At 59.3% G+C, this 26,397-nt stretch overlaps 8 protein-coding genes across 8 annotated transcripts; 3 read left to right on the top strand and 5 right to left on the bottom strand.

Moving 5' to 3' along the window:
• Positions 1-4,174: 4,174 nt before the first annotated feature.
• SPRG_19585 (hypothetical protein) lies at positions 4,175-7,051 on the top strand (the record flags this gene model as incomplete). Its single annotated transcript, XM_012342928.1, has 1 exon — positions 4,175-7,051. The coding sequence occupies one exon, from the start codon at positions 4,175-4,177 to the stop codon at positions 7,049-7,051; it is 2,877 nt and encodes a 958-aa protein (XP_012198318.1).
• A 32-nt stretch (positions 7,052-7,083) lies between these two features.
• On the bottom strand, positions 7,084-9,621 carry SPRG_19584 (hypothetical protein; the record flags this gene model as incomplete). Its single annotated transcript, XM_012342927.1, has 11 exons — positions 7,084-7,212; positions 7,267-7,347; positions 7,388-7,861; positions 7,914-8,061; positions 8,107-8,447; positions 8,497-8,635; positions 8,685-8,869; positions 8,918-9,292; positions 9,338-9,407; positions 9,453-9,523; positions 9,571-9,621. 11 exons carry the CDS (start codon positions 9,619-9,621, stop codon positions 7,084-7,086), a joined length of 2,064 nt encoding a protein of 687 aa, XP_012198317.1.
• A 2,287-nt stretch (positions 9,622-11,908) lies between these two features.
• Positions 11,909-12,487, bottom strand: SPRG_19583 (hypothetical protein; the record flags this gene model as incomplete). The annotated part of the gene is made up of 1 exon (XM_012342926.1): positions 11,909-12,487. The coding sequence occupies one exon, from the start codon at positions 12,485-12,487 to the stop codon at positions 11,909-11,911; it is 579 nt and encodes a 192-aa protein (XP_012198316.1).
• Positions 12,488-13,649: 1,162 nt separating this feature from the next.
• On the bottom strand, positions 13,650-15,938 carry SPRG_19582 (hypothetical protein; the record flags this gene model as incomplete). The annotated part of the gene is made up of 12 exons (XM_012342925.1): positions 13,650-13,723; positions 13,769-13,874; positions 13,921-14,126; positions 14,192-14,280; positions 14,316-14,376; positions 14,424-14,547; positions 14,592-14,817; positions 14,867-15,105; positions 15,153-15,451; positions 15,493-15,639; positions 15,687-15,815; positions 15,878-15,938. 12 exons carry the CDS (start codon positions 15,936-15,938, stop codon positions 13,650-13,652), a joined length of 1,761 nt encoding a protein of 586 aa, XP_012198315.1.
• Positions 15,939-16,260: 322 nt separating this feature from the next.
• Positions 16,261-20,898, top strand: SPRG_19581 (hypothetical protein; the record flags this gene model as incomplete). Its single annotated transcript, XM_012342924.1, has 17 exons — positions 16,261-16,398; positions 16,451-16,540; positions 16,582-16,677; positions 16,739-16,834; positions 16,883-17,128; positions 17,179-17,271; positions 17,328-17,392; positions 17,445-17,509; positions 17,558-17,691; positions 17,738-17,822; positions 17,876-18,002; positions 18,050-18,221; positions 18,274-18,737; positions 18,788-19,160; positions 19,211-19,249; positions 19,319-20,412; positions 20,466-20,898. 17 exons carry the CDS (start codon positions 16,261-16,263, stop codon positions 20,896-20,898), a joined length of 3,810 nt encoding a protein of 1,269 aa, XP_012198314.1.
• Positions 20,899-21,609: 711 nt separating this feature from the next.
• On the bottom strand, positions 21,610-22,184 carry SPRG_19580 (hypothetical protein; the record flags this gene model as incomplete). Its single annotated transcript, XM_012342923.1, has 2 exons — positions 21,610-21,777; positions 21,825-22,184. 2 exons carry the CDS (start codon positions 22,182-22,184, stop codon positions 21,610-21,612), a joined length of 528 nt encoding a protein of 175 aa, XP_012198313.1.
• Positions 22,185-22,455: 271 nt separating this feature from the next.
• On the bottom strand, positions 22,456-22,971 carry SPRG_19579 (hypothetical protein; the record flags this gene model as incomplete). The annotated part of the gene is made up of 3 exons (XM_012342922.1): positions 22,456-22,650; positions 22,697-22,907; positions 22,949-22,971. The coding sequence occupies 3 exons, from the start codon at positions 22,969-22,971 to the stop codon at positions 22,456-22,458; spliced, it is 429 nt and encodes a 142-aa protein (XP_012198312.1).
• Positions 22,972-24,257: 1,286 nt separating this feature from the next.
• Positions 24,258-25,702, top strand: SPRG_19578 (hypothetical protein; the record flags this gene model as incomplete). Its single annotated transcript, XM_012342921.1, has 7 exons — positions 24,258-24,356; positions 24,402-24,536; positions 24,597-24,696; positions 24,747-24,882; positions 24,934-25,180; positions 25,237-25,320; positions 25,379-25,702. 7 exons carry the CDS (start codon positions 24,258-24,260, stop codon positions 25,700-25,702), a joined length of 1,125 nt encoding a protein of 374 aa, XP_012198311.1.
• Positions 25,703-26,397: the final 695 nt, after the last annotated feature.

Genomic DNA, 26,397 nt, shown 5'->3' with positions numbered 1-26,397 from the left:
GACATGGTGTTGCTGCAGCTCCAGACGAAACGCAATTCACTGCTCGTGGTCGACCTCACACTCAACATTGTGGCAACGCTCGTCGCGGTGCCCAACTTTCTCGTCGGCGGCTTTGGCATGAACCTCGACTCGACGCTGGAGACGGTGCCCTACCTGTTTTGGATCGTCTTTGGCGTCTGCATTGTCTTTCCGATTCTCGCGTTCCACGTCATTAGCCTCTACCTCTCGCGCCGCGGTATCTTCCTGCGCTGGGACGCCATGTAGTAATTGCAAGATGAGCCTTCACCGAAAACGCTTCGTGTCGATTGTGCATTCGCTCGAGGCAACCAGAATACTAGTACATTGGTCGGGGGTCCAACACCTACAACGCGTGACTCGGAGGGCAAGCCTCAACGATTGCCTTCGAAATGCAGTGGTGCAGTATCGCAGAACGGAGCTCTTCTCACCAGGCGTCCGTTTTAAGCAAGGGAAATAAAACCATAAAACCATTTACGGTATATATCCCTTGATTTTAATGTACCAGCACTGGCAAAATGCTGTACATCGTCGACGACACACAACCTGTCGAGTCGTCGCCAACAGGCTTGTACGAGTTACGGCTCATTCTTCTTCTGCCCACGATCGCGTACAAAACGTTTCTAACCCTAGACCTATCCCTACCCCTCGCCGAGCCCAGATGATCAGTCGTCGAGGGCGGCGCAGTTTGAGCTATGCTCCATGACATTCACTTCTTACATAGTTCATTGCTGCTGCTACTAGAACGACCACATACAGAGCTACTGCTCAGAATTTTGTTGCCCTCGCGACGACCAAGCTTCCAACTGTCTGCCCTCGATGCCTCCTCTGTCATCGAGGTGTGCGTTCGGCTGTGATGGAAGACAACATCATTCTCAAATACGGATATCTACATGCATTCGTTTGTACTCTTGTACACATCTTAGTTGCCAGCGGCTGCTGCAGACAAGCGTGCAATCGTCGCCATGTCGGTCGCGTACGCTGCCACGTCATGGTACCGGTGTTTATGCATGCAAAGAAGCTCGTCCGTTGTCGTGACGACGACGTCAAGCGCTGCAAGAGCGGATGCTGCGAAGCGCAAGTAGCCATTGAGTTGCACGCAGACGCGGTCGACACGGTGCTCCCACGCGCCCCTCGTGGCCGAAGCTAGGAACGCATCAACGTCCAAGCACATGACGCACTGGCACGGCAGAGCTGGCGCAGCAAGGGCCCAGTCGGGGCAAAGCACGGGCGGTACCGAAGCCAAGTGCACGAGCACAAGCTGTCGAAGAAGATCAGTCAGCGCCGCACCGGGCGCCTGCTGCACCACGACATCGTACACGGGCAAGAGAACCCGGCGTGCGACGCTAAGGGTGGTGGGCGTGAGCGCGTTAAGGTAGCCCACGAGCAAATGGCCAAGGCCCAGCCGATAGAGCATCTCGATGGCGGCAGGAAGCACCGCTGGGATCGGGTGCTCGTCGGCCGCCAGCAGCCGCACCTGCGTCAGCACGAGCAAGGCCGACGTCAAGAGGCACGAGTGGATCACCGGCGGCACCGTCTCGGTACGTCGCAGGTACGCAACGCTGGCGAGCGCAATGTCCGAGTCCAGCGCGCACATGTACCGCTGGACGCAGCCCTCGAATCGGCTCGGACTCAGCGCAAAGATCGACCCAAGGCCCGTCGTGTTGAAGGCCGGGGGGTGACCGTCAAAGGCGTCCAGAACGTAGGCCACGTACGCGGGCACATGCAGCGCCGGAAGAGCCTCGATGAGTGTCTGTAGCACGGGGGCGACGACCGACAGTGGGTCCCATACGTCGGCTCTCGCAGCGAGTACGCTCAGCAAGCTCGGCTGCAAGTACGTATCGATATAGGCGAGGACGCTACTCGGTAGTTGCGCGAGCCGCCCGCGGGTGTCCATTTCGGTGCGTGCGACGGCAAAGTTTTCCAAGCGCAGCAGCGCCGACACGATGTGGCGACTGGACGCGGGTGTCGGCGGCGCGTCGCGCAGGAGGAGCAGCCGTGGGAGCAGCCGTTGGTAGCCACTCTTGACAACGTCTTTTGTATGCTCGGAAAGCGCCATGAGATCCAAGAGAAAGGACAGGACATCCGAGACCACGCACCACGAGCACGTGTCGTCGTCAATGAGCTGCAGGAGCGCGGAAGCAAACGGGTCGCAGCCCACCTCGGTGATGGCCGTTGGGAGCCAGTGCAGGAAGCGTCCGAGCTGCGAGCGTGTCGTCGCCATCGGGAGGTAGCTTGCCACCAGGAGCTGAAGCAGAGGCACGTGCCGATACCGCGCGAGGAGGCGGCCGAGTTGGACGGCGTCGGGAACGTCCAAGTACCGATGTGCTACGAGCGCGCTGGCGTCAAAGAGCATGTCGATCAAGCTCGTGACGAGGTGTGTCGCACTGAGTCCCTTTTGCAAGACCATCTCGAGCTGGGCCATCGTGCGGCGAAAGCCGAGAAGCCGGTGGCGATGGAGGCGCGACCAAAACACGAGGCACGTTGCGATAACTCGATCGTCCGGTGGCGTTGGCGTCGCGTTCAGAACCGCGGGCAGCGCCTGGCCGGTCAAGTAGCCACCTGCAAGCAGCTGGCTCTCGGTATGCAGCACGGCCTTCGCCACAATCCACACCGCGTCGCGCTGGCCCCAGACGACGCGCGCAAAGGCCACGTCAAAGCAGTTGCAGCCTGCGAGCGCGGCGACAACCCGCATATCGGGCGGTGCCAAGAGGTTAAAGTCGAGGTCCGTGTACACGAGCCGCCAGTGCCACGCGTATGTCGTGCTGCCTGCCTGCGGCTGCGAGGCCCAGACAGGCAGTTGCTCCAGCAGATTGAATCGACACACATGCTCCGTGTACACGATGGCATAGACGAGCGCAATGCGGTAGCCTGTTTGGACGCTGTCGAAGGCTGCGTGCTCTGCGTCGTGGAAGGTACCGAGGATCGCGCCGTCCTGGCCCTGGCGCCATCGCAGCAGCGTACTCGTCGGCGTCAGCGTCAAGGCGCCACCGGTCGCCGACGTTGGCAGTAGCAAGACCACATAACCAAAGACGCCTTGCGGCGGCGTTCGTTGCGGAAGGTACGGGTCGACGCTGCCGCCTGCACGCGTCAGCACGAGGTGCGACATCCGCAACATGACGCGGCGCGGTGGGCGAAGCAGCGTGTCGGTGCAATGCATCGCGATGGGTACGATCGCGCCGTCGTGCACGAGCAGCTTGGTCGCAGGAATGATGCACGTCGTGCCATCGTGCACATGGCGCCGGAAGAGGTACGCACCTTGCGACGACGAGAGCGGCCATCCAATGCGCTCGTACGTCCGGTTGCTAAGGCGCTCGACGGCCACGAGCCCGCGGTGCACAGCAGAAACGACGCCAACCACGCACGGGGTCTCGCTTCGAGCGATCGTCGCCAGCGTCCGAAGGTAGCCCTGATACGCTGGCGTCGCGTCGGCCATGCGAGGCAATTGCGGTTCTGGGAGAAAAAGAGGTTGGGAAAAGCCAGCATAGGCGTAAAGGGTCCTACCAGCCCGTCGAGGGCCACGCCGCTTTGCGTATACAGCGAATCGCTTGGAGCAAGTAGATGGTGGTCATGGCAGCGCGAGCAGCGGCGTGGTCGGCTCCCGCGCTGGTAGGCCGACGTGTAGTATGAGTGAGGGATAAGCACGACTCGGAAAGGCAGTGGCGTGCGCATAGCCTCTGGCCACAGGCGCGTCCAGCTCCTGCACAGTGACTATGTCCATCGCAGCGTGAGGCCACCGACAAGCACCGGCCATGGCGTCTCTGTGGATCCCGTGCGAGCGGTGTTCTAATATCACGCCACTTTAGACAAACACACGTTTACCACCGATAATCACTTTTTCACTGTTTTTCACATAAAACACGGCGGTGTTTAACCGATGAACTTCAAGCTCCGTCCCGGGAGCGGGCTGTTCCTGGACCCTCGGCACAGAAATCGCCCGAGCCGGTCGGCCCATGCCACCAAATCTTTGATTTGTACTCATTTCGGCACTTGCTACAGAGACCAGCGCCGTCGCCATTTCAGCATCAGCGTTAGCAAGGGATAGTTTAACCTTAGTTTCGCGGTGAATAGGAGCGCGTTTTTCTCGCCACCCGTTTAAACACGAAGGTTAAAGTAAAGAGCGTATCCTCACCTCGACAGTTACCGATTCGTGGGCCGAATGGAAGCGCAGGGCTTTGAGCGAGCGCTGGCCGCGATCCGACGACCGGCCAAGCCCTTTGCGACGGGGCGCGAGTCGCATGCCCATCCGCACCTGCATGTCCATGGCATGGATGCGCCGCTGCAATTGCCGATCGACGAAGCCCAAGCAGCGCGCCTGTCTCGCGGCTGTCCGCTCCTCCTCGTGCCAGCGCAGCGCCTGGAAAGCATCGATGCCATGGCCTACAGCATGCACTTGGCTCGCGAAATCGAGGCCGAGCTGGCGCCGCGCGGGCCTTTCCATGCGACCTTGTCACACCTCGTGATGGACCGCGCGGGCGCGTCGGCCAGCAGCCTACGACCCCAGGTAGCACTGCCAGGAACGTTTGGGGTGCTCATTGTGCTCTTGCCGTCGCATTACGACGGCGGTCGCATTCTCTTGTCGCACAACGGGCTGGAAGAGGCATGCGAGTACCTCGAGGAGCCGACGCCGATGGCCGACCTCGTGTACGCAGCCGCGTACCTCGACGCGACGATCGTCTCCGAGCCCATTCATGCCGGGATTCGCACTGCATTGGTCTTTGCATTGCGCTATGCGAGTCCGGACATCGACTGCAGCACCGCTCCCGACGACGCGATCGCCGCCCTCGCGCAGCTCGCCGCGCAGCCGTGCGGCCGGGACGTCCTCTGGGGCGTTGACGTGGAGCACCCTTTGCTCGCACTCGACCGAGGTCAGCTCCGAGGAACGGACGCGGCTGTCGTCAACGCGCTCCTTGTCACGGGTCAGTACGACGTGGCGCTTGTGCAGTACGCCCGGGCGCCCAGCATCGGCGCCTTTTTCAATCTCGGCGATGACGACGACGACGACGACGTCGGTTTCACGGGTGTCGTTGCGACTGCCGTCGTCGTCGAGGCATCGTGCCCGTCGTTCGTTTCGACGGCACTCGTCGGCGCGACGGTGGGCACGATGCTCGAGAGTGGCACTCGCCACTGGTCGTGGCCGTCCACGTCGGTGGTTTTTTGGGCCAAGAAGCATCGCGTCCGACTTCTTGGGACCTCGGTGGCCCTTTCTACTCTCACGTCGGCGTCGCAGCGCACGGCACATGCGCTCGGCTGCGCCAGCCCAAATGCGCTTGCGGCAGAGATTATCACCTTCTTTGGCGCTTCCTCTTCTTCCGACGTCATCGATCACGGGCAGCATCTTCCAAAGAAGCGCAAGCGTAAGTCGCCCGTGTTCGGAGACATTGTCGGCCGTGTTCTCGACGACCTCAAGGACATAACGCTCGTAGCGCTGTATGTGGGAGAGCATGCGTGGGTGAGCTCGCACGCATCACTAACGCACGTCGCGTCGTGGACGCACCATTTCCTCGTCAAGTACGGCTGGGAACAGCTCGGCGCCTCGACCTTGCTGCGCCTCGTACCTCGTTGGAGCACGTCGTCGTGGGCGCACGCAGCGTACGCCGCGCAGCTCTTGTGCAGTCTTGTTGGCGTCGCCACGATGCCCGTGTGTCCCGTTCTGACGCAACCGTTCGTCGACGAGCTTGTGTTTGCAGGTTACACGCAGCTGCTCACCGCGGTCAGTGCGCTGCCCGACATGGCGCCGTTGACTGCCGATGCGACGGGTCACTTTGTACGCGAAGTCTTGGCTCTGGAAGCGTATCTGCTTCAGGACGCAGGCTCCAAGCATCAGAGCAAGTGGCTCATGTCATACCTCCCACGCAGTCTCCTCCTCGAAGTCGACGCGTTCCTTGGTCCAACGCACAGCATGCTAGGTCTCGTGCAACGAAAGCCCAAGACACTATGTCCCTTGTCTGCGCTGGCCCCGGCCGTCGCGTCGGCTGTGGTGTGGCCGACAGCGGCGGCAATGCATGTGCTAGCGACGCTCCCGACGGCGACACAAGCCATGGGAACCTCAGTGGACGTCCTGTTCAGCGTGTTGCATGTGGTCGTGGCAACGGCCCGCGGGGCCCACCTGGAGGCGCTTCTGAATGGCATGTGGCGAACGTGGAGCATTCGGCTCGTACCGGCCATCGCAGCACTACTGCGCCGACACGTGTCGGTGCCGACACTGGCAGCGAGCCACTTCGGAACGATGCTGTTGCAGTCGGTGTCGCAGCTCCTTGGTAGCAACAATAGTGCGTTTTTACAAGAGCACTATGCACCGACGGCAACCGCGCTGGGTCTCGTCCGTGACGCCGCCGACGTGGTGCACCGATGGACACCGATGTCGGCGTTCTTTTGCTTTGCGTCGCAACTGACGTCGACGCTTTCCGCGACGCCCGATCGCGGCCTCGAGATCTATCGCAGCGTTGTGTTTCGGCTCCTGGATGTCTCGTTTGACGTGTGGCCGGCATCCGTCGTGGAGCATCTTGCGCGTGCGTGCGTCGCACGACTGGAAGCCGAGGCAGTGGTCGAGCTCCCGACTCTGGACGATTTGACGATACGCGGCCTCGTGCCCTCATCGGCGCGTCACCATTGCCACAGTTGCGCGACCTTTCTCCAGTTTCTCGAGAGCCCCACGGGCTTGGAGTGCGACTTTGACTCGGCCACGCGGCGTCTTTGTCCGAATGTCTGGGATGTTGTCGTCGCCAACGCCGACCGACTCGAGTGCGTGGAATGGATGATGGAAGGTAGTACCGCCACCGGTGTCCCGATCGTCCGGGTGCTCTCCGTACTCAAGACGCCGCAGGAGCAGCATGCACCGACCAACGAGTGGAAGCGCCGACTGCAACTCCACCAAGAACGCAGCTTGGACCAATGGCGAGTGGCGTGTCTGCACGAGGCCGTGCACCGCCTGACGCGCGCACTCTCGGTTGACACCGAATCGGAAACGACGCGACGATTTCGGTTGCCTCGGTCCCCGTACATTGAGCGCCGTCTCTTCAACGATGTGTTTTAAACGCTATGTGGTTGTCCTGCTCGTAATATTGTCTATAAAAGTTGCGGCATTTGCGTAATGAAGGCGTTCGACTTGGTCAGTGCGTCGTCCTTTTGCGACACGCCGGGGGGCAGGCCCAGGCGCAGGAGCGGATTCGTTGACAGGCGCTTGTCCGCTTCGTTCTACCGTTGCATCCATCGGCGTCCAGTTGATACATTGATATGTCGATACAAGACCTGATTCTTTTTCTTGAGCTTGGACGTGAGCTCTTCGTCCGAGATGCCGCGTTCGGTTGCGTTCTTGCGCTTCTCCGCGAGCTACTCACGCCACGTTATCGACCTGGCACGACCAAGTGACAATATTGAACCTCTTTTTTCGCATCACTTCGGAAAAGTGACGGTTGCTGCTCATCTTGAGAATGTCGCGAGACGGCACGAGGACGTCGAGGATCGGCCCGTTCGCGACACGTGGCGACCCGTCGTCGTCGCCGACGCCCGACGAGCTCGATGCGTCCGAGCGGGCGCTATCTGGGTGTCCGCCCGCTTTGGCCTTGACGCGAATGTTGTTGCGGTGGACGACCGGGTCCGAGTTGCCGTGTGGCGACCAGACGAGGTGCTTGGCCTCGTCGCCGTGGTCGTGGCGGCCGCCGTGGTCGTCGAAGCCGTCGTCGCCGTCGCCGCCGTACGCGTTGAAGCCACCGCCGGCGCCGTTTTGCTGGCCCACGAGCTCGACAACCTTGGCGAATTTGATTTCGGCAATGGAGAGGAGGTCGTGGCCCGCGTCCTTGCCGTGGAGTGTCAAGAGTGCGTCGTCGTTGATCTCGAGGAGCTCCTACGCATGGGACGCACTATAAAAAACCGAATGAACACATCGTTTAACGCACGTCAAATGGTGCGAGTCGCTGCACGAGGCTGCTCGCACCCTGGCGCACGGCCGCAAGGACGCCGTCCAAGCAGTCGTACGCCGCCTTGTTGGTCTTGAGGAGGCCCTTGGCTTGTAAAATGTCATTTTCGAGTGATGTATACACATCGCTAATAGACGGCATCTCAAAATGAACGTGAAAAATCAACGCGCACCGGTTGAGTTCAATGCCGCCAATGCCCGACGCCTTCAAGTCGTTGAGCGCCTTGAGAGCACTCTCCTTGGCGAATTTCGCGTTGGTGAGGCGCGCCTCCGCGCGGCCTTTTTCTTTTTCAAGTGACTGGTTGCTCAAACTCTGGGCCGCAAACTTGTCGACCACGTCCTGGAGGCTGCTCGCGCCCGTGACTTGTTTCATCTGCTCAAACACGTGGTCGTGGTCGGTCGCGCGCTGCGAGATCTCGACGTTGGCCGCGCCCAAGTCGGCATTGGCTTTGCGCCGGTTCTCAATGTCCCGCTGCAGCCGCCGTTCTTCGTCGTACGAGAGGTCGCCGCGGAGCTGCGGAAACGAGCTCTGTCTTGGTGCCGTGCCGCATAGAAAAATGTACCTCGGCCGCGAGCTCGGAGCGCTGCTTCATGCGCTTGAGCCGCCACTGCTCCATGCGCTCGGCGTTCTTGGCCTTGATCGAGTGCTCCGAGAGCTCCCGCGTGCGCTGCTTGCGCTCGATCACCACTTGCTGCTGCAAACTATCGGCGCATTTTTAAACCATGGACCAAGCATCGAGGACAAGGGTACTCTTGGAGCAGCTGGATCGTCCGCGACTTGCCGGCTTCGAGCTGCCGGCTCAAGATGCGCACCTCTTCCGCCTCGCGCGCACTTGCCTCGACGGCCCCCGACATAGCCTGGATGTGCGAGTCGAACTTGATTTGATTTGTCTGGAGACGCCGAATCATGTGTTCGAGTTGCCGCCGCGTGTGCATCTGGTACCGCGATCCAATACAAACTGGGACTTCTGAGAAGACGCTTACCTTTTCCTCCATCGAGAGCATGCACTCTTCAATCTCATTGTTGAGCCGCTGGATTTCCTTGGCACCGTGCGACTCTTGGTTCTGGATCCGGTCGAGCGCGTCCGTCTCGATCTGCATCGCTCGGTACTGGTCGAGAAGCACCGTGAGTTCTTTCTCTCGCGCATCGGCGATGCGCTTGCGCTCGTTGTACTTGCGTGCATTTAGATTCACGCCATCTTCCAGCGTCGCCACGTCCTTGCTCGAGTCGGTCGCCGATTCGGGGCCATCTCCATGGACGCTGCCGAGCGACGACGAGCTCCCAAGCGACGACGACGACTCGAGGCGCGACGGCAGCACGATCGGCGCATTGACCCGCCGAACGGCCTCGACGAGGTCCTAACGAAATGCATGCGCTTCGTACTGTCGAGAGACTCGACAAACCTTGCGTTGAAAGATGCGTTTAGACTTGGAGTTGGGCAAATCGAACGCCGAGAGGTCCAGTGGCAATAGCCTACGCGAAGGATGGTATACTGTGGGTGCGTCGCGGGAGTCGAACCGGCGGGTATTGGAAGGTCCCTTCTTCTTGAGCATGTGGCGGTCCGTGCTCTTGGCCGGCGTCGTTGAGCGCTACGCGAGATGCTGTGAGGCGAGCCATGATTGATGTATGGCAAGACCTCGTTGCTTTTGTCTCCGACCTCGGCGAGGTTGGTAAAGGACGTCGCCATACTAGCAGAGAGACCACCACGTCGGGCCCAATTCGTGCCCACGTGGGTGCGCTTGAGACGAGGTAGCCGTGGAAGTTACTGCTACCGAAACCCCCAACGATAATAGCCCGCTCTTGGTGTTGGAGAGTATTGCTTGCTACTAGATAGCACGACGTCTTCCTCTATGTAGAGACCTCCATCGATGGATTACATACATGTACTCTCATCAACGTGCGACTTGTAGCCGATGTTATTCGTTCGTATACTTCATTCGTGTAGTTCATTTGTCAGCCAAGGTCGATATAAAGACCATCTTCGTTTTTATAGCCACTGGTTGCCCGAAATGTCCTAAAAAAAGAGACGCCTATCGGGTGGAGCAACTTGATCCCCGGGTCGTTCCGAACACACTCGTGTGCAGAGCTCTTTAATCATGTTGCACGCTCGGCCACGCTTCATCTCCACAATCAGTACAATGTGGTGTGTTCCGTTCCTTCGTTGGCGCGCTCTCGGCTTCAACGTCGTCGTCTTGGTGCTTCAACGTTCCGGCCTCGTGCATAGGTACGATCCAATACGAATGGGTGTGTTGGCCTGTAGAGATGATGAGTGATTGAAGCAGCACCAATGCGGCAACAGATGCACCCCTATGATTCCTCCGCCACCGAAAACAACCACTCGATCGACGCCATCTACCTTCTCACAGCGTAGCCTAGCAACGCGCTGGAATCCCCACCTATCACGCTTTGTTTGAACGACGCCGTAAAACCATTTTTCATGGCGTCAACTCATCGTGTTACGCATCCCGTCCCTCGGTCGTCCCTCGCCCACGGCCGCCATGTGACCAGACAAGCAGGTAATACGTAGACCAAGGCATGCGACAGCGCTGCCTCCATTCACATGGGGCCTCTCGAACGTTCGACCGCACGGCTCATCGTCATGGGGCGCGGTACCGACACCTCGGAGCCACCATCCAGCTGGACCTAGCGTCAAATGGCGTGTAGCTACGTAGCATTGTCGCCGACAAGAGTGGGCATACTGTCAATTTAACCTGCTGCGTACAAGGACAAGCTTCAAGTGGCCGCGACAACAGTGTCCCAATTGTAAAGTCACCAAGGACGGACGCTTGATCATTTTTGCGCACCTATTGGATGCGGCGTGGACACATGCGCACCTGGATGTGATCAGACGACGCGCTGTACCTCGCGAATTCTTGTGTGGCGACTGCTAAATCACTAGAAATTTCTATGGCCACCACCGTCCCCGCAACCTTCTTACAGCGCTGAGCCATGCCACGGTGCCACTGCCATTTCAAGCAGATGGCACTCAGACTTTAACCTCTGCGCGTTTTTCTCCATGGCATACAAACGCCAAGTGCATGAAAAGGCCCGGCCACACGTTAAAGAGTGTACGACGAATGTACGGTGAATGTACGCCCTTGGATTTCGAAGCACATAAATAGTGTGCGATGACGGGCGACCGTCCATCGCCCGCAAACAGCAATGACACATTTTTGATCGACCATCGACGACGGTAGCCCAGCACGACAGTCACTCGCTTTGTACGCGTTTTTAGCTTTGTAGTTTGGACTTGAATAGCTTCCAACCAGTGCAACCCGGCGGCTGCCACCGAGTTAAAAGTGGCAACTTCGACCATCGAGCTTGCAAGTCGCATGGCCATGTTGTACTTTGTACGTTACTGGTACTCTGTTCTTGGCGTGGCGCCTCCAGCAGCACTGTTGTTGACGTGGGTCGCCGTCTCTTTAAAGAGATAGCTCTGCGCAGAATACTACCGGTAATGTCGGACGTGCTTCGTTGAGAACTGTCCTACACTCGGTTGAGAGACGTGGAGACAGACGGGGGCGCGATCCGCAGGACAAAATGTCGGCGCGGCCACTCGTGTGTGCTCCTGCATCGTTTTAGCCACTGCAACCTGTGATCGTCCAGCACTTGGCTGTCGCCGCTCGCTCAACGATGCCCAACCGAATCACCGCAGTAATTCAGCCGAACTTTAGGAGGGCGCCTTCAAGACCACTACGCTAGCTTAAACTTAGTGTCTTCAACACCACTAAGCACCCTTGACCTTATTGCGCCTGCATGATCATCCCATGTCCTATCTAGCATCCTCGTGTCCAAGAAGATCGTCGATTGTTGGGAGCGTACCACCAACGCTCACACTATTTAACGTATGGTTGCGGTAGAGGTACGGGATGTACGGTTCGTACGCAGACGCGGGCCGCAGCCATCGGCCTGCACTCGCATTTCCGAACTTTCTGGTTGCGCCCGATGGCGATCTTGAACGAGTCGCACGCCCGTCAGCGCCAGGCGTCGCTGCAGCACCTGCACCACCACAGCAGCAATAGCACTGCGCCCATGCACCCGCAGCTCTTCATGCAGATGCTGCCGCCGCCCGCGCTCTCGGCCTCGACGTCGCTCTCGTCGCTGCCACCAACCGAGGCCAAGGGCAAGCAGCACATTTCGCCCAAGTGCCCCAAGGACACAAAGAAGGCCAAGGTCTCGCGCGAGCGCCAGCTCAAGATCAACGCCGCGAGCCGGAAATGCCGGCGAAAGCAAAAGGTCGAGCTGCACTTTCTGCGCGCGCACGTGGTGGACCTCCGCAAGGCCATGGCCGACCACGGCAAGGCCTGCGCGGGCCTCGACACGTCGCTGCTGGACCGCACCGAGTCGACCATCGAGGAGCTCACGAGCGTCCGCGTGGTCAAAGACGACCCGAACTCGTCGGACGACGAGCGCGGCAACATGACCGACGAGCCGTCGCCGTTCGCGGACGGGCGCACGCACCAAGAGCTCACGACGATCGGGTCGTACATCCTCATGAACGTCAACCTCGAGTCCAAGTCGTTCTCGCCCGACTCGATCTCGTGCCTCCCCATTCACATGGACGGCTGGATGATCCGCCTCAGCATCACCGAGCGCAGCTACGCGTTCTACAACGAAAAATTCTTTCCGTGCAACACGCGGGACCTCTTCGACTTTATCTGGGAAGCCTCGCTCCAAGAAACGACGCCGGACGCGCAGAGCGCCGACCTCTGCAAGGTGACGTCGCTCACGCCTGACATGGCGTTTGTCGTCTCCAAGACCATCGGTCGCTGGTCGCTGCAAGTCCACGGCGTCCCAAACGTGAGCTACAACTCGATCGTCGCGCGCACCTCGGACGGCGAGCGCCACATGGTCTGTCAGCAGTCGGTGCTGGGGCCATCCGACTTTAGCGATCCGTCCGTTGAGCCGTGGCTCTTCAAGCGCTGGGTGGTCTTCCGGCCCGTCGTGCAAGACGGCGTCGTGGGCACGCTCGTCGAGGCCTATCGCAGCGCGAGCTATGCCTCCGGTCGGCGTCTCTACTCGGAGACCAACACGTACGACAGCTTTTGCGAGCACATTATCCGCCGATACGCCGAGTCGAACGCGGTCTTGGACCGCAAGATGGCCATGGACGTCCGCTTTGCCCATCTCCCGCTCAACGAAACACCATGTTCATGTACGACACCATGTCGGAGCGCATGGTCAAGGACTTTTTATGCTCTAAGCACTCCCTCTCTCTGCCCGAGTCGCGTATTTAATTTGTGTACAACCATTCTTGTGCTGCGTTCTCTCTCTCTCTCTCTCTCTCTCTCTCTCTCTCTCTCTCTCTCTCTCTCTCTCTCTCTCTCAAAGTGACACTTGTGCTTTGGACTCGACCGAGTTGTCGTGGGTCCACTCCTGCACGACTCTCTCTCCCCTTTGTAGTGTCCCTTACGGTTCCAGGAGCGGCGACGACGTGAACTCGGGTCGCACCGACGGGTGCGCTTGCCTCGTCGCGCATGTACTCGTTGCTGGCGTGTCGTCGCATGCAGAGGCCACACCCGCCACGGCACACTCCCTCTGCGATAGTCTGACATGACCATCGCATGGTCCTTCGTCTGAGAAGCTCCATCGAGGCGACGATAAAGAAGGAAGAATCCATGGACGACGACATCTCGGTCTGTATGAAACGGGGTGCGAACGGCAGTAGCTTGGCATCTGCCTCGTCGCGTGCCATTGCGCAAACGAACATCGCTACTACAAGTAGGAGAGGTGAAAGCACTTGGCGTCGAGGCCGCCGACGTTGACGGTCGCTTGGCGGTGCGCGATCCCTACATTCCATGAGCTAGAATATACCAATGGGTAATGGTTTCTACATGTCTTGTAGCGGCCGAGCTGCTTGGCGAGGAGCTCGCGCTCGGTCGTGAGCAGCACGGCGTGCCCGGTACCCTTTTTCGTCACGCGGCAAAATTCGTGTAAAATCTAAATGACCCTGGATCTTCTGGACGACGACGACGGTGTCTTTTACCTCGGGGTAGCTGCCATTGTTCTTGGCGTGAGACCCGATGCGCTTCCCGAACGGCATGTCGGTCACGAGCGCGTCGACAAAATCGCGGCGAATCGGAAGCCGGCGACAGTCCCACTGCACCACGTCCAGAAAAAGGTTGGGGTTGGCCGCACTCGCCAGCGCCGCGTTGTGCGCTGCGCGCTCGATCGCAGCGTCTGCATAGTCGCCTAGAAGCAGAAGTGTCGACATTTGATACATTGAAACATTGAAACATCGAAACAGAGAAGAATACCGGCGATGCAAACAAGCTGGCCGCTAAAGTGCTTGGCCGCCATCTCGGGAATCGTGCCGCAGCCGCACATGGGGTCGACGAGGATCGTGCTCGTCTTGGGTTGGCGAGCCGCAGCAGATTGTACGCGATCGTCGGGCGAAGCGTCGTCAGTGACAGCTGCCGGCCCGTCGCGCTCACGCCGTTGCCTGTTGGCCGCAGCATGATGGCGTGGTAATACGAAGAGCTGGCGTACCCACGTGAGCGCCGAGCTCGTCAAAGGCCATCGTGCGCCGCAGCAGCGAGAGCCCGAGGAGCATGCTGCCCGAGGTGTACGGCGGCGGGTACTGGACGTGCGAGAAGATCTCGACGTCAAAGCCCTACGCCACACTTGATACTTTTGCTCCTGGACTTGATAATAGACCTTGAGCTCGGGCGAGAGATGGAAGCGCCGAGGCATGCCCGCCGCCAAGGCTTGTGCGAGCTCCAGCTGGCTCATGGGTGCGACGCCACTCAGCCGCAGCGTCACACGAAAGGTCTGTGCGCGACGATCGAGGTTGTGGAACGCTTGGTAGACGTCCAGGGCATGTTCGAGGAGTGCACGCGGCACGACGGCAGGCACATCGTGCTGGAGCTGCCCCAGCACGTGCCTACGCAGGCAACCTCTTTATCGTTGAAACGAGTAGAAAGTAAAAGTACGCAGAGGCGAGGAGGTCGCTGGCCTTGAGAAGCAGCACGTAGAGCTTCTCGATCGAGCGCAGGGAGCGAAGGCGCGGCAAGGCAGCGAGCGGGATGGAAAACACGACCTTGCCTTCGAGAAGCTCAATGTCGAACGCATCGACCTTCTCGATGAGCTCGCCGGCGGCCACGTCCTGAAAGCCACCAGGCACCGTGGCAAAGAGGCGGCAGACCTCCGCGTCGACGGCCATTTCTGCTTCCTAGCACGACGAGACTCTAAGAGCGCTGCGAGTGCGGCAGCGCGTACCGGCAGTGGTGGCAGCTGCGGCAGCATGCGTTGGGCCCACACATCTTGGGTCGCAAGGAGCGTCCACGACGTCGAGAGAATCGCCGCGGCTGTCGGGAGCGCGATGCGATCTTGGTGGCTCAAGATGCCGCAGCACAGCGCGACGGCCGCGCCAGGAAGCGCCGTCTTGAACCACGAGAGGCGCGCAGGAATCGGATGCAGTCGCTTTGGAAGCGCGACAAAGTGGTGCAAGATAGCGCTCGCCTTGGCGAGACGGCTCTCGAGGAGGTCGTGCTGGGCCGTGACGGGATCGACGACGCCTACGCGACACATAAGTCTGTGTCATCCAATGCGCGCCTACCGTCCGTGTCGAGGAAGCGCCATCGAAGAACGAGAAGCTGCGCGCGGCCGTGGGCGTTGACATGCGGCATAACGTCGACGAGGACCTCGTCACTGTGCACGATCGCACGCTTCGCGGCAGGAAAGGCCAGCCATGGCGCGACGACCGCTACGCGCTCGCATGAGACAAACAGATGACGTTGGTGGAGAGCGTACGCTCGAGACGCGTGGCTTCAAAGCAAACTTGAACTGGGAGACCGGTCTCGTCGTTCACGGCGGTGTGGTCCTTGTACGTGGCGAGATCAAGACTGCTCGTGTGGCGCACCAAGAGGGTACAGAACGATACTATTGGTTCCACGCGGATATATAGTGTACGTAAAACGATAGACGATATTGTACACACGTACAGGTTTTGCCGTGGTAGCGGCGAGCGACGACGCGTCCTTGGATGCGCTCGGGGCTGGTCATCTTCGGTGGGTCGCGGCCCGTTTTGAATTTGAGCCAATGGCCTTGCCGTTGCTCGATTCGCCGCTTTTTATTGGTGCCATTATCACCAATCGCAGCAGGGATTGTATAAAACGCATATCGCCGACCGGTTTAACGCCCTGGACGCATACCCACGTGGATGTTTAAACATACCACTGTTTCAACCAATCATCGCATCGCAGGTACATGTGCACCAATCATACGAGCATTAACCTTTAAATACAGGTCTTTTCAGCCAATCCGCAGGTAGCTTAGATTTGACCAATCGTAGCCATCGCACTTGGCAACGAGCACGACCAGGACCATGGCCGCGAGAGAGAAGCTCCGCGGGATCGGCGCCCGCAGCTACGACGACGCGATCTTGTCCTTCGCGCCCGTGCACAACGCGTACCGCAGCGTCGCCAACGGCTCCATCGAGCAGCTGTACCAGCTCCTGCCTGCGGTACCATGACCAGATCATCCTGATGACCTATCGCCCATCTCGCCCATCGTAGCTGCTCGGCGCCCGCGATTACCACGGCGCTGCCTCGGTCCTGCGCTCCATCTATCGCTCGTTCAAGTCGCATCCCGATTTGTGTGTCACGGTAGGCGCTGCTACCGGCCATGCGCTTCATGCTTGCGCTAGACCAGCATGGAGATTCTGCGCCGCCAGCCCGACGGCATCGCTGCGCTGCTCCACTACCTGCAGAGCCTCATCGCGCTCAACGACGAATCCATCAACGTACGCCCTCTCGCCTTCTCTTGTCCATGATGATGATGCTGATGCGAGACGGTGGCTCTAGGCGGCGGTCATGCAGCGCGAGATCTTCCTACTGCACCTCTTCCAGGGCAACTTGTACGTGGCCTACCGCCATTTCAAGGACGAAATGCAGTCGATCGTAGGATGGCAGACACGCTGCATGTATCTCTCATGCGCCTGTTGCTAGGAAGCGTTCCGAGACGACGCGCACGTGCAGGCCGACTTTGGCATCCTCTGCTACTGGCTCCTCTTTTACGAAGACGACGACCTCCGCGCCCAGTTTCGCGACCACAGCGTGCCCCACACCCTGCATATCAACGAGCTCGAGACCAAGATTGGGACCGCGCTCTTGTTCCAGGAGGGCCAAATGGCACTGCGGCGTGCGATTACCTTGTCGCCAGCGTCGCCTGTCTACATGGCCTACTACGTACAGGTACAGCGCATCAACACTTTGCTACCCGAGTGCAAGAAAGCCTCGTGTAGCTGCTTGTGATGAAGCACGAGATCGCGCGAGCCGGCGACTTTATTGAACACTTTTACCACCACAACCCGCGCGAGCCCCACGCGTGTCGCATGGTACCAAGTTCCTTTGTATCAATGTATCAACACGGTGCTCATTCAAGTGCTATTAGGCCCACGGATTTTACGCCCTGTACTACCCTGACGCGACGGCGACCCATGTGGAGATTTGCCGACGGTGTGCTAGCTCCTTCATCGGCCACCTACATACTTCGTTGGCGTTTCTGTAGCTGGGCGCGGTTGGAACCCACAGCCACCGAGCCGTTGCAGGCACTTGTCTCGGCCCACGCCAACGGTACGAGGAATGCCAAGTGCTGTCTCATGCGAGGACAATATGTACTAGGTCATGTCCCTACCGACGTGCTGCTCGAGGCGCTTGCGTCGGCGATCGACACGTGCGGCAGTCTCTTGTACGAGGACCTGCACGCGCAGCATACGTTTTGGCTCTGGCAGCAGCTCGCGACGCTTCTCGGACCGGTCGACCGCCCGCTTTTCTTTTCGCATCGCTCACGTCACGTGGTAGGTGCCATCGACATCGACGCCATTGGCCGCACTGACCCAACGGCAGTGGTGGGGTCGTGTGTACTTGAGCCCTGGTTCCATCACGGGTGGGTGTACTCCATATCGTCACCCTATCGAGATGGACGAGGAATGTGAGTAGATGCCAACTTGGAGCTCAGCTTGTACAAGGCGGTCGTCGCCTCCCACATGTCGATGGCGTCTGACTTTATCGATCGCGTGCTGACGCTCGCGTCCGAGCATGGGGACGCAATGGAGCTCGTTCACGAGTCCGTCAACCTCGAGATCCATGCGGCGCCTCATGTGTTGCGACTAGATTCGAGCTCGCACCGGTCGCGCCTGCCGCTAAGAAGCGAAAAGTTACGCTTGCCCGCAAGAAGGCGCCGTTTTGGCGTCCGTCCAGCGGACAGCTGCGCATGCCCCACATCCTCGATCGCGCGGCGCTGCTCTCGTCCTATACGCTTCGTGACGCACTCCACGTCCGCGAGGTCGGTCGTATGGATGCGAAGGATGACGTGGCAATCGGAGATGGCGTTGTAGGTGGAGGCGAGTACGTCCGGGACGTTCACGACAATCCAAGTGCCGTCCTATGCGCCGGTGGTCGAGCCGGACGCGCACCCGCTCAACTGGCTCCTTCAAAAACGCAAGCAGCCAACGCCGCATTATCTCGCGCACGTGGCAGCTGTCGGGACCGCGGATGCCATGCAGCCGCCGATGACACCGCACGTGGTCTTGAGCCAGCGCGACTTGACCGCTCACGTCCTCGAAGACACGCGGCTTCGAGACCCGCTGACCGCCGACATTTTGCCCCATGCGTTCAGCACGCTCGCGCGAACGATCGACGCGCTGCCGCTGGCCGGCGAAAACGACGTGCGCGAGACCTTTGTCCGTCGCTACGTGCGCGCGTCGCGGTCGCTCCTCGCCGAGCTCCCGATCGCGTCCAAGTACCTGCACTGGCTGCAGATGTACGTGCAAAGGCATGGCCTCCAGAGCACCGTCGACGGGTACGTCTCTCTACGCGACACGCGCCCGATACGTAACGAGAGGGGACTAGGGCCATGGCCTTTCTGCGCGTGCGCCTGCGGGCGGTCGGCGGGTCGAGCCGTGGGTTCCCCCACCCGGGCCTCGTCGCCAAAGCTTTATCGTATTTTGAGCGAAATGCCGCCGCGCTCCCTGCGCACTACAAGCAGCTGCTCTTCGCGTCGCTCCTCCGCGACTACCAGCGCTACCGGACGGCCGACCTGCAGCGGTTCAACGTCCGAAAGCTATGCCACGCCCACTATGCAGCGCTGCAAGCAACGTCGCCGGGCGACCTGCCGCACTGGCACACGTGGCTGGCCGCCGCGCAGTCGCTGCAAAGCCAGCTCTACGCCAACCCGGTTCTTGTCGACGGCGCCGTGCGCCACAAGCTCTGTCATCCTTCGCTGGTACGCGAATCGTCTGCAACCACTTGTCATGGACTCTTATGCGCCGCTAGCCGCGACCCGACCCCGCGTATCTGCATCACATCTCCGAGGTAGGTCAATTGCCTTTGAAGGATCCTCCTTCATCGGCCAAACTGACGTTTTAATACGTTGGAGGGTAGGTGGTGCTGCAGCGCGCGCTCTCGGACCCAGCTGTGCACCGGTATCGCGACGCACTCCGCGAGTGGCTCGACCGCGAGTCGCCGCTCTCGGACGCGCAGCTCTCGACAAAAGTGCACTTGTTTTTCGATGCGTCGGCGCCAAACTTTCCGTCGCCGTCGCTGCTGCGGGCGCTCATCACGTACGAGCGGGCCAGTTTGCACTATGAACGCGCGATCGAGGTCGGCCGCGACAGTCTCTACTGGTCGCGCAAGAAGGTGCTCCCGACCGGCGTGCGGGAGACCATTCTCCAAGCCACCTTGCGCGACGTGCACCACGCATCGCCGTATGACGCCTTTGTGGAGGCCGCGGATGTCTTTGGCTACGTGCCCGAGACGCTGACAGCATTTCCATCCACGGCCGCGGTGCACGAGCTGCAGCGGACGGCGATTGCCACCGCGATCCGAGCAGGTCTCGGTTTTGGCGAAGCGGTGTTGCTTGGCCTCGACGACGGCGACGTGGCTGTCGAGGGTGACGCCACACCCGCCGCCAAGCGCTACACCCGGTGGCGCGCGCAGGCGCTGGCGTACGTTTTGGAGCACCCCGACGCGACCCCAAACGAGCTCTTGGCGTCGTTTCCAGCGACCGACCAGCCACCGATGGCCGTGGTCGTGGACCGACTCTTGCCGTACTGCCGCAAGAAGGCGCAGCCGCTGCGCCGCTCCAAGACGATCCATCAGCACCTCGACGACGCGCTGGTAGTCTGCCCGTCGCTCCGCGCGCACGAACTTTACCGCTACGTTCGGCACTGCATGGGCGGTCGCGTGCCTGGCCACGACGACGTGCGCCTTGATCGACCGATGAAGTCGGACGCGACCAACCGCCGCTTCTACAACCTCATCGAAGTGGCCCGCGCTCGGTACCGCAGGATGTACCCGGCGCCCCGGTCCGCGTCGCGTACCGAGATCGAGACCGTCTTTGGCTGGCTCGACGCGATACCAGCGTGGGCCCATGACTTGGATCCGAGAGGCGACATCGTCGCGGTTGTCGAGACGATCCATAAAAGCCGCGACCAAAGTTTGTCGAAGGATGCGGCGTGGTACCTTGTCCAAGTGCGGTAGGTGGCTCGTCTTGGACGAACTCTCGAGTTGATATATTGATATATTGTAGCGATGCGATGCGTCCGAGCGTCTCGGCCGACGCGGAGCTGCCCAGCCTGCGCGTCATCAAGCGCGCGGTCCGGCACGTGTCGCGCACGGCGTACCGGCGTGCGCTCCTCGAGCTCCTGACCGCCACGTTTGCCGCCGACCGACCGGATGCGGCGTGGGATCAGCTCGTGCGGGAGCGGCTCGCGGCGTTGTTTGATGCGACGCGCGCGGCGTTCCCGACGCTACAGGCGGTGGCCTATGCGCGCGTGCGCTGGCAGCAACGCGACCGGCTCTTGACGTACCTCGACAAGGACGGCATGACGCCGCAGTTACTCTTGCTCCTCCTTCGCCACGACTTTGGCGGGTTCGAGCCGTCCGTGACGACGGATCTCGTCCTCGACGCGTGGCCCGAAGCAAGCACCGCCTTCGCCAACCGCCCCGTCTATCTCGAGTAGCGCCATCTGGCGACATTGAGATCCAAAATACACAACATCGTATTTGAGGTGCCAGACGTGGGAAGAGAACGATGGATTGCGGGGATGGAATGGAGTTGACGGTGTGGATGATGAATCCGAGACGACGGCTCCAGCCTGCATGCGCGGATGGACGCTTTACTACTAAGATTGCCGTCAAGATCTGGATGGCGACTGAAGCCTCGAGGGGTGTGGCCTTCAGGTCGCCTTTAAAATTGTGCAGAATCATGCAAGTGGCCACTTCCGCTCGTCTCTGTCATGGAAACAAACGTGCGTCGCCAGTTGCATTTTGCATGTGCTCGGCCACCTTGCGCCGCAGTTGCGCCTGCCGTGGCTGCTTGAGCTGAGAAGGCTCTTGACGAGACCGAGCATGTCTGTGTTCACTTTCTCTGTGGTCAACTTTGTCGTGGCCAAGACCCATAGTGAACCAGAGATATCGCTGGGTCTTGAGAAGCTAGCCGTGCTGCGGTGCACGATGAACGGCAATGTCAGAGACGTCGTTTGCACTAGGATGCGCTGGACCCATCGGCATTGGTATCGTAGCCACCTCAAGCCTTCTTCAGGCGCATCTCTACACACACAGGGTCTTGCTCGGATGCTTCTTGGTCGTCATCAACCAACGTCAAAGCAGCTTGAACGGGATGACAGAGTGTGCATTGCTACGGTCTACAGGTCCTAGTACCGACTCGGTCGTCACGTGGCGTGGGGGTTGACGAGGTTGGTGATCTTAGTCGTGTTCATGCGCACGGTCGCGAGGATATCGCGGGTCTTGACGTCCTTGGCCTTGTAATGCTGCGCCGTCTTCTTATCTCGGCGCACGTACAAGTGGTCGCTGCTATTGCCGCCGGGCACTTTCACCGACTTGGCTTTTTCGGCGTCGAACTCGGAGACGACGACGGGTCGTGGACCAGGGTCAGTGACATGGCGTGGCGCAGCGTGGGTCGTTGCGGCTGCACGACCGACGGCAGCGCGCCTGTGGACGCCGCCCGCCCGCCCAACGGCGACTCGAGCTCGTTGCCGTGCGCCAAAGACGCCTGAATGACTTGGCGAAAATGCACATTCTTGGCGCCCGATGGGTAAAAGAGCGTCGGCGCACCCTCCACCGCCCGAGTGATGCCTGTGTGGTTGAGGTCCGGGACGTGAATCGGCTCCACGAGGAGCTTGGTGTGGTCCGCGAACGCCGAGTCGCCCTGCGCTATGTACCGGCGCGACTGCACGGTCATGACGTCCAGGTACGGCGCATGGTCCCGCCGCTTGGGCGCCTGCATGGATCCAAAACGTCGATTTGGAAAGTTTCTTCGATGCTCTCGTCGATTGGACGTGGCCCACTCATGGCCCGAGTCTGTCACCCTGATCCTCTTGGGCGCCAAATGTCCTCGGCGGTCGTTGGCGCAATGACCGTCATCTCTTCGGTGCCAACCAAGTTGCGCTGGCGTAGCGCGTGAAGACCTCCCGTGCAAGGGCAAGCCAAACACATGACGACTGAAATGTGCACGTCTGCGTCGTATATATTACTCGCAGGCAGTTAATCAGGCGACTTTAGCTGAGGACGGCGCCGCAGTGGACGCACTTGCGCTCCGTGAGCAAGAGACAGCAAAGGATACCGGCGGGAAAGAAGAGGATACCGAGCACGATGCCGCAGAGCGTAAACTCGTTCGACTGCACGGCGTGGGCGCAGTAGCCGTCGACCGTGAGCATCTGGCCCGGCATCACGACGACTTGACCGACCATGGCCTATATTAGCAAGGCGATGAGGCGAGTGCGACGAAGGGCTTCGTACCGGCTGGACGACGACGTAGTCAGGACGCGGCTGCTGGACCGGGACGCCCTGCGCGTAGTACTGCGGCTGGCCCTGGTACTGGCCTTGCTGGACGGGCACGGCCTGCGCGATCGGCGGCGGCGCCTGGTAGCCCCGGGGGTCTGGCCCATGGGGCCGCCGCAGCGGGAGCAGAAGGCCGAGTTGGGCAGGTTCTGGTCGAACTGGCACTTGGCTACGCAGAGGCGATGAGGTCAGGCGCCGTCACCGGGGGACCTACGGCAGTTGAGGTTGGCCATGATGGCTTGTTTGGATTTGCCGACTATCGTTCGACCCACGTGTCAATTTACGCCAATCAAACGCCGCGCCATCTTAATTTTTAACCAATCAAAGACCAGGACCAGTGTCAGCATCAACAATCTGCAAGCTTCAAATGTGAGGAAATGCGCCGCCTGGTTCGGCATGTCACGCGCCGTCCCTGGCACACGCAGCTGTCCACAAGCATTCTTCTTAACCTCCAACAAGCATTCCTACTACAAGCATTCCTCCTAACCTCCTTGTACTCTTCCTAACCTCCATACCATTCTTAACCTCCGGTACACTAGCAGTTTGATTGCAGTCAGCCAAATTGGCTCGCCGCCAACTCAGACAATGGCCTGAACGTCGCTTGTTTCGGATCGGAGGAACGAATGTACCGGTACGTATAACAATTCGATCCATCCGACGACAGTCTGTGCATTCGCTGCGGACTTACTCCACGAGTCGGCGAACGTCGGAATTCGCGCACTTGCTGCAGTGCACATCACCTGAACCCTAGAACCAGCAAAATGGGGTCCAACACTTGTGTATCCCAGCAATGAATACACAAAAAGAACATTTTAGATCGTTTGGTCAGTGCAAGAGGAAGCGATGTACTATACTCATGTACTTTACTAGTATAAGAATAAATTGCAATGGATCGAAAAAATGAGGACGCCCGAGCCGACATTGTTACAAAAAGGCCGCTTTGGTAGGCTGCAGCAGGCGTGCACTGCAGTTTTCCCAGCGGACAATGTCTCCATACGTCCATATCCAATATGCATGCTGGCGACTGACCACGATGATGGCGGTTGTTGGTGTCTTGAATCCGCACCGAGGGCCACATCACCTCGATAGCGCTACATCTTGCAGCAGAGCAGCTCGACGGGCCTATAGTATGGGCTCCGATCCAAGTACTTTGACGCCTAGACGAGCTTGATTGTTTCGTACAGAGCGCGATGAGACTTAAGAGGACGACGACGGCGCTTGAGGCGTCAGCAGTCTTCGCCATCCATCCATTCTACTACGCTATCGTAGCGTCCTCTGCAATATATACATATATATAGTAAGCTCTCAGAGGCAGTCGGAGGTGGAGAGCAGCGGCGCGGTGACACGAGCGGGAACGTTGCGAGGAAGCACGATCTTCCACCTCGCACCGTACGTACGATCCTTTTCGTACATTGGCATAAAATTATTTCTATTTCTTCTGTACCGTACGTACATTGTACGAACAGTACATCCCGTTGCCAGACGATCTCCATTTCCATTTTCACATCGTTTCCGCATCATGCGTCGGCCACTGCCATCGACGACGGAGCTCGTGAGCAAGCACCACGACGTGCCGTACGACGTCGGTAGCGCCATCCTGCACCACGGCAAGCGCCTCGTACGCCTACGGCACGCGACCGTGATACCTCATTACGCCACCTAGGCGCTCCGCTTCAACACCTCTGGCGAAGCGACGTACGAAGAGTACTCACGCACGGACGTGCTCAAGCTCGTGCAGGCCGCGGCCGCTGGCGTCGTTGTGCCCACGACCCGCAGTGCCAACCGCATCGACATCCCAGTACGAGCTGGCTTGTTTCTGGCGGTTGCCGCCTTGGACGTGACGCATACCCCCATGTAGAAAGTGCACATGCGCGACTTGCGCAAGCTCGACAACGTCTTTGCCGTCTCCAACGAACCGTCGCTGGTCGTGCGGCAGCAAGCCATCCTCGTCAATGCCGGTGCGTCGCTCTCCCGACTCGACGCCTGATGGAATACGACATGGGGGTAGACCCGGTCCGCGCGGTCATTACGCGCGAGAGCTGCCTCGTCTTCTTACCGGACGGCGCCGACAGCCTCGTGTCGCTGCTCAAAGCCAGCTTCACGGAGCAGATCGTGTACACGCAGTCGATCGCGTTTGAATTTGCGTCCGTGCTCGATCGTCACGGCGATCAAATCAGAACTTATCTGTCTGATAGCGCTCTGGAAGCGGTGCTCCAGACGCTCTGCAAGGTCGTCGCGAGCGACTGCGAAAAGGTACTGCCGGTTGCCAAGATCTCGGTCGACCGCATGGCCCGCGACGACCTTCCGATGGGCGACATGGAAGCCCTTCGGTCGCTCAAGAACGCCATGCACGAGCTCGACACGCAGATCAACGGGATGCGGCGCATGCTCATGGAGATTTTGGAGAACGAAGAAGACTTGCACATGCTCTATTTGACCAAGGTAGCCTTCGCTGAATCTTGATTGGGAATTGCCAAGGCCAATATGCATACCGGTAGATTTTCGCCGAACCCGACGTGGCCTCGGACCTCCTCAGCTTTGACACGGAAGACGCCGAGTCGCTTCTGGAAGTCTACTTGCAGGTACTAGTAGTATTTTTGGCTTTTTGAAAAAAATGTGAATTTTTGTACATTTTGGTAGGACATTTACGCAACCCAAACCCGCGTGTCACTCATGCTCAACAACATTCAAAACACCGAGTCGATGGTCATGCTGCGACTGGACACGAAGCGAAACTACCTCTTGACGGTCGACTTGACGCTGACGCTGTGGACGACGATGCTCACAATTCCGACGTTCATCGTGGGCGGCTTTGGCATGAACCTCAACTCGACGACCCAAGAGACGCCCAACATGTTTTGGATCGTCTTTGGCGTCTGTATCCTCTTTCCGATCACGTCCGTGTACCTCGTCAAGCGGTTCCTCGAGCAACGTGGCATCAACATGAGCTGGAAGTCGGGGTAGAACCCATCCACTTGGATGTTTGCTGCGTAATTAACACGGCTGCATTTCTCATGTACACAAACACAGTGGCAGGACGAGACACAGAGTACGTTAAAATGTACCTTTACATCCCAAAGCCAGGCACTCGCTGGGTTAGGTAGGGATAGGGGACGTGGAATGCGTTCTGGTTGCAGTCCTGGGGCATTTATGCCTCGCGTGGCTCAGCGACCAAACGCATCGCCTGTGACGCAAGACGCCACGCAATTGTCGACGACCGAGAACGATCAACGTGGTCTGCCGAGCACCAGTTTCCCGGCAGCCTGGCATTTGCAGAACGCACATTAGCACCACCAATCCATGCATAGCACGGTCCATCATCGTGTGGATTCGCCCGGAATGGAATAGAGCAACGAGCCTGCCATGACGTGCTAAGCCAAACGCACGAACAGTGTACTGTGAGCCACAGCGGCGAGTTGGCCTAAATGGTCTCCGCGTCCCACCGCTATAAGAAAACCTTGCAGCGTAAAATACGCTACTTGGTAGCGGGGGTGTTCGGCATGGAATTTCATTTCGTGCTAACTTTTAGCGCGGTCACAAGTCGTTGCACTCTAGGTTTGTGAAATGGACCGCATCCAATCTGTAGGCCATTGGAGATCAGTCCAAGGCATTGGAAAAGGGAAGGTACAACATTCAAAGAAGCTTTTTTCGTCGTTCAA

The sequence above is a fragment of the Saprolegnia parasitica genome, assembly GCF_000151545.1.
Source record: "Saprolegnia parasitica CBS 223.65 unplaced genomic scaffold supercont2.11, whole genome shotgun sequence".
NCBI classification, from domain to species: domain Eukaryota; phylum Oomycota; class Saprolegniomycetes; order Saprolegniales; family Saprolegniaceae; genus Saprolegnia; species Saprolegnia parasitica.
The sequence above is the reverse complement of the archived record's forward strand: the minus strand, read 5'-3'. Positions and strand labels throughout refer to the sequence as shown.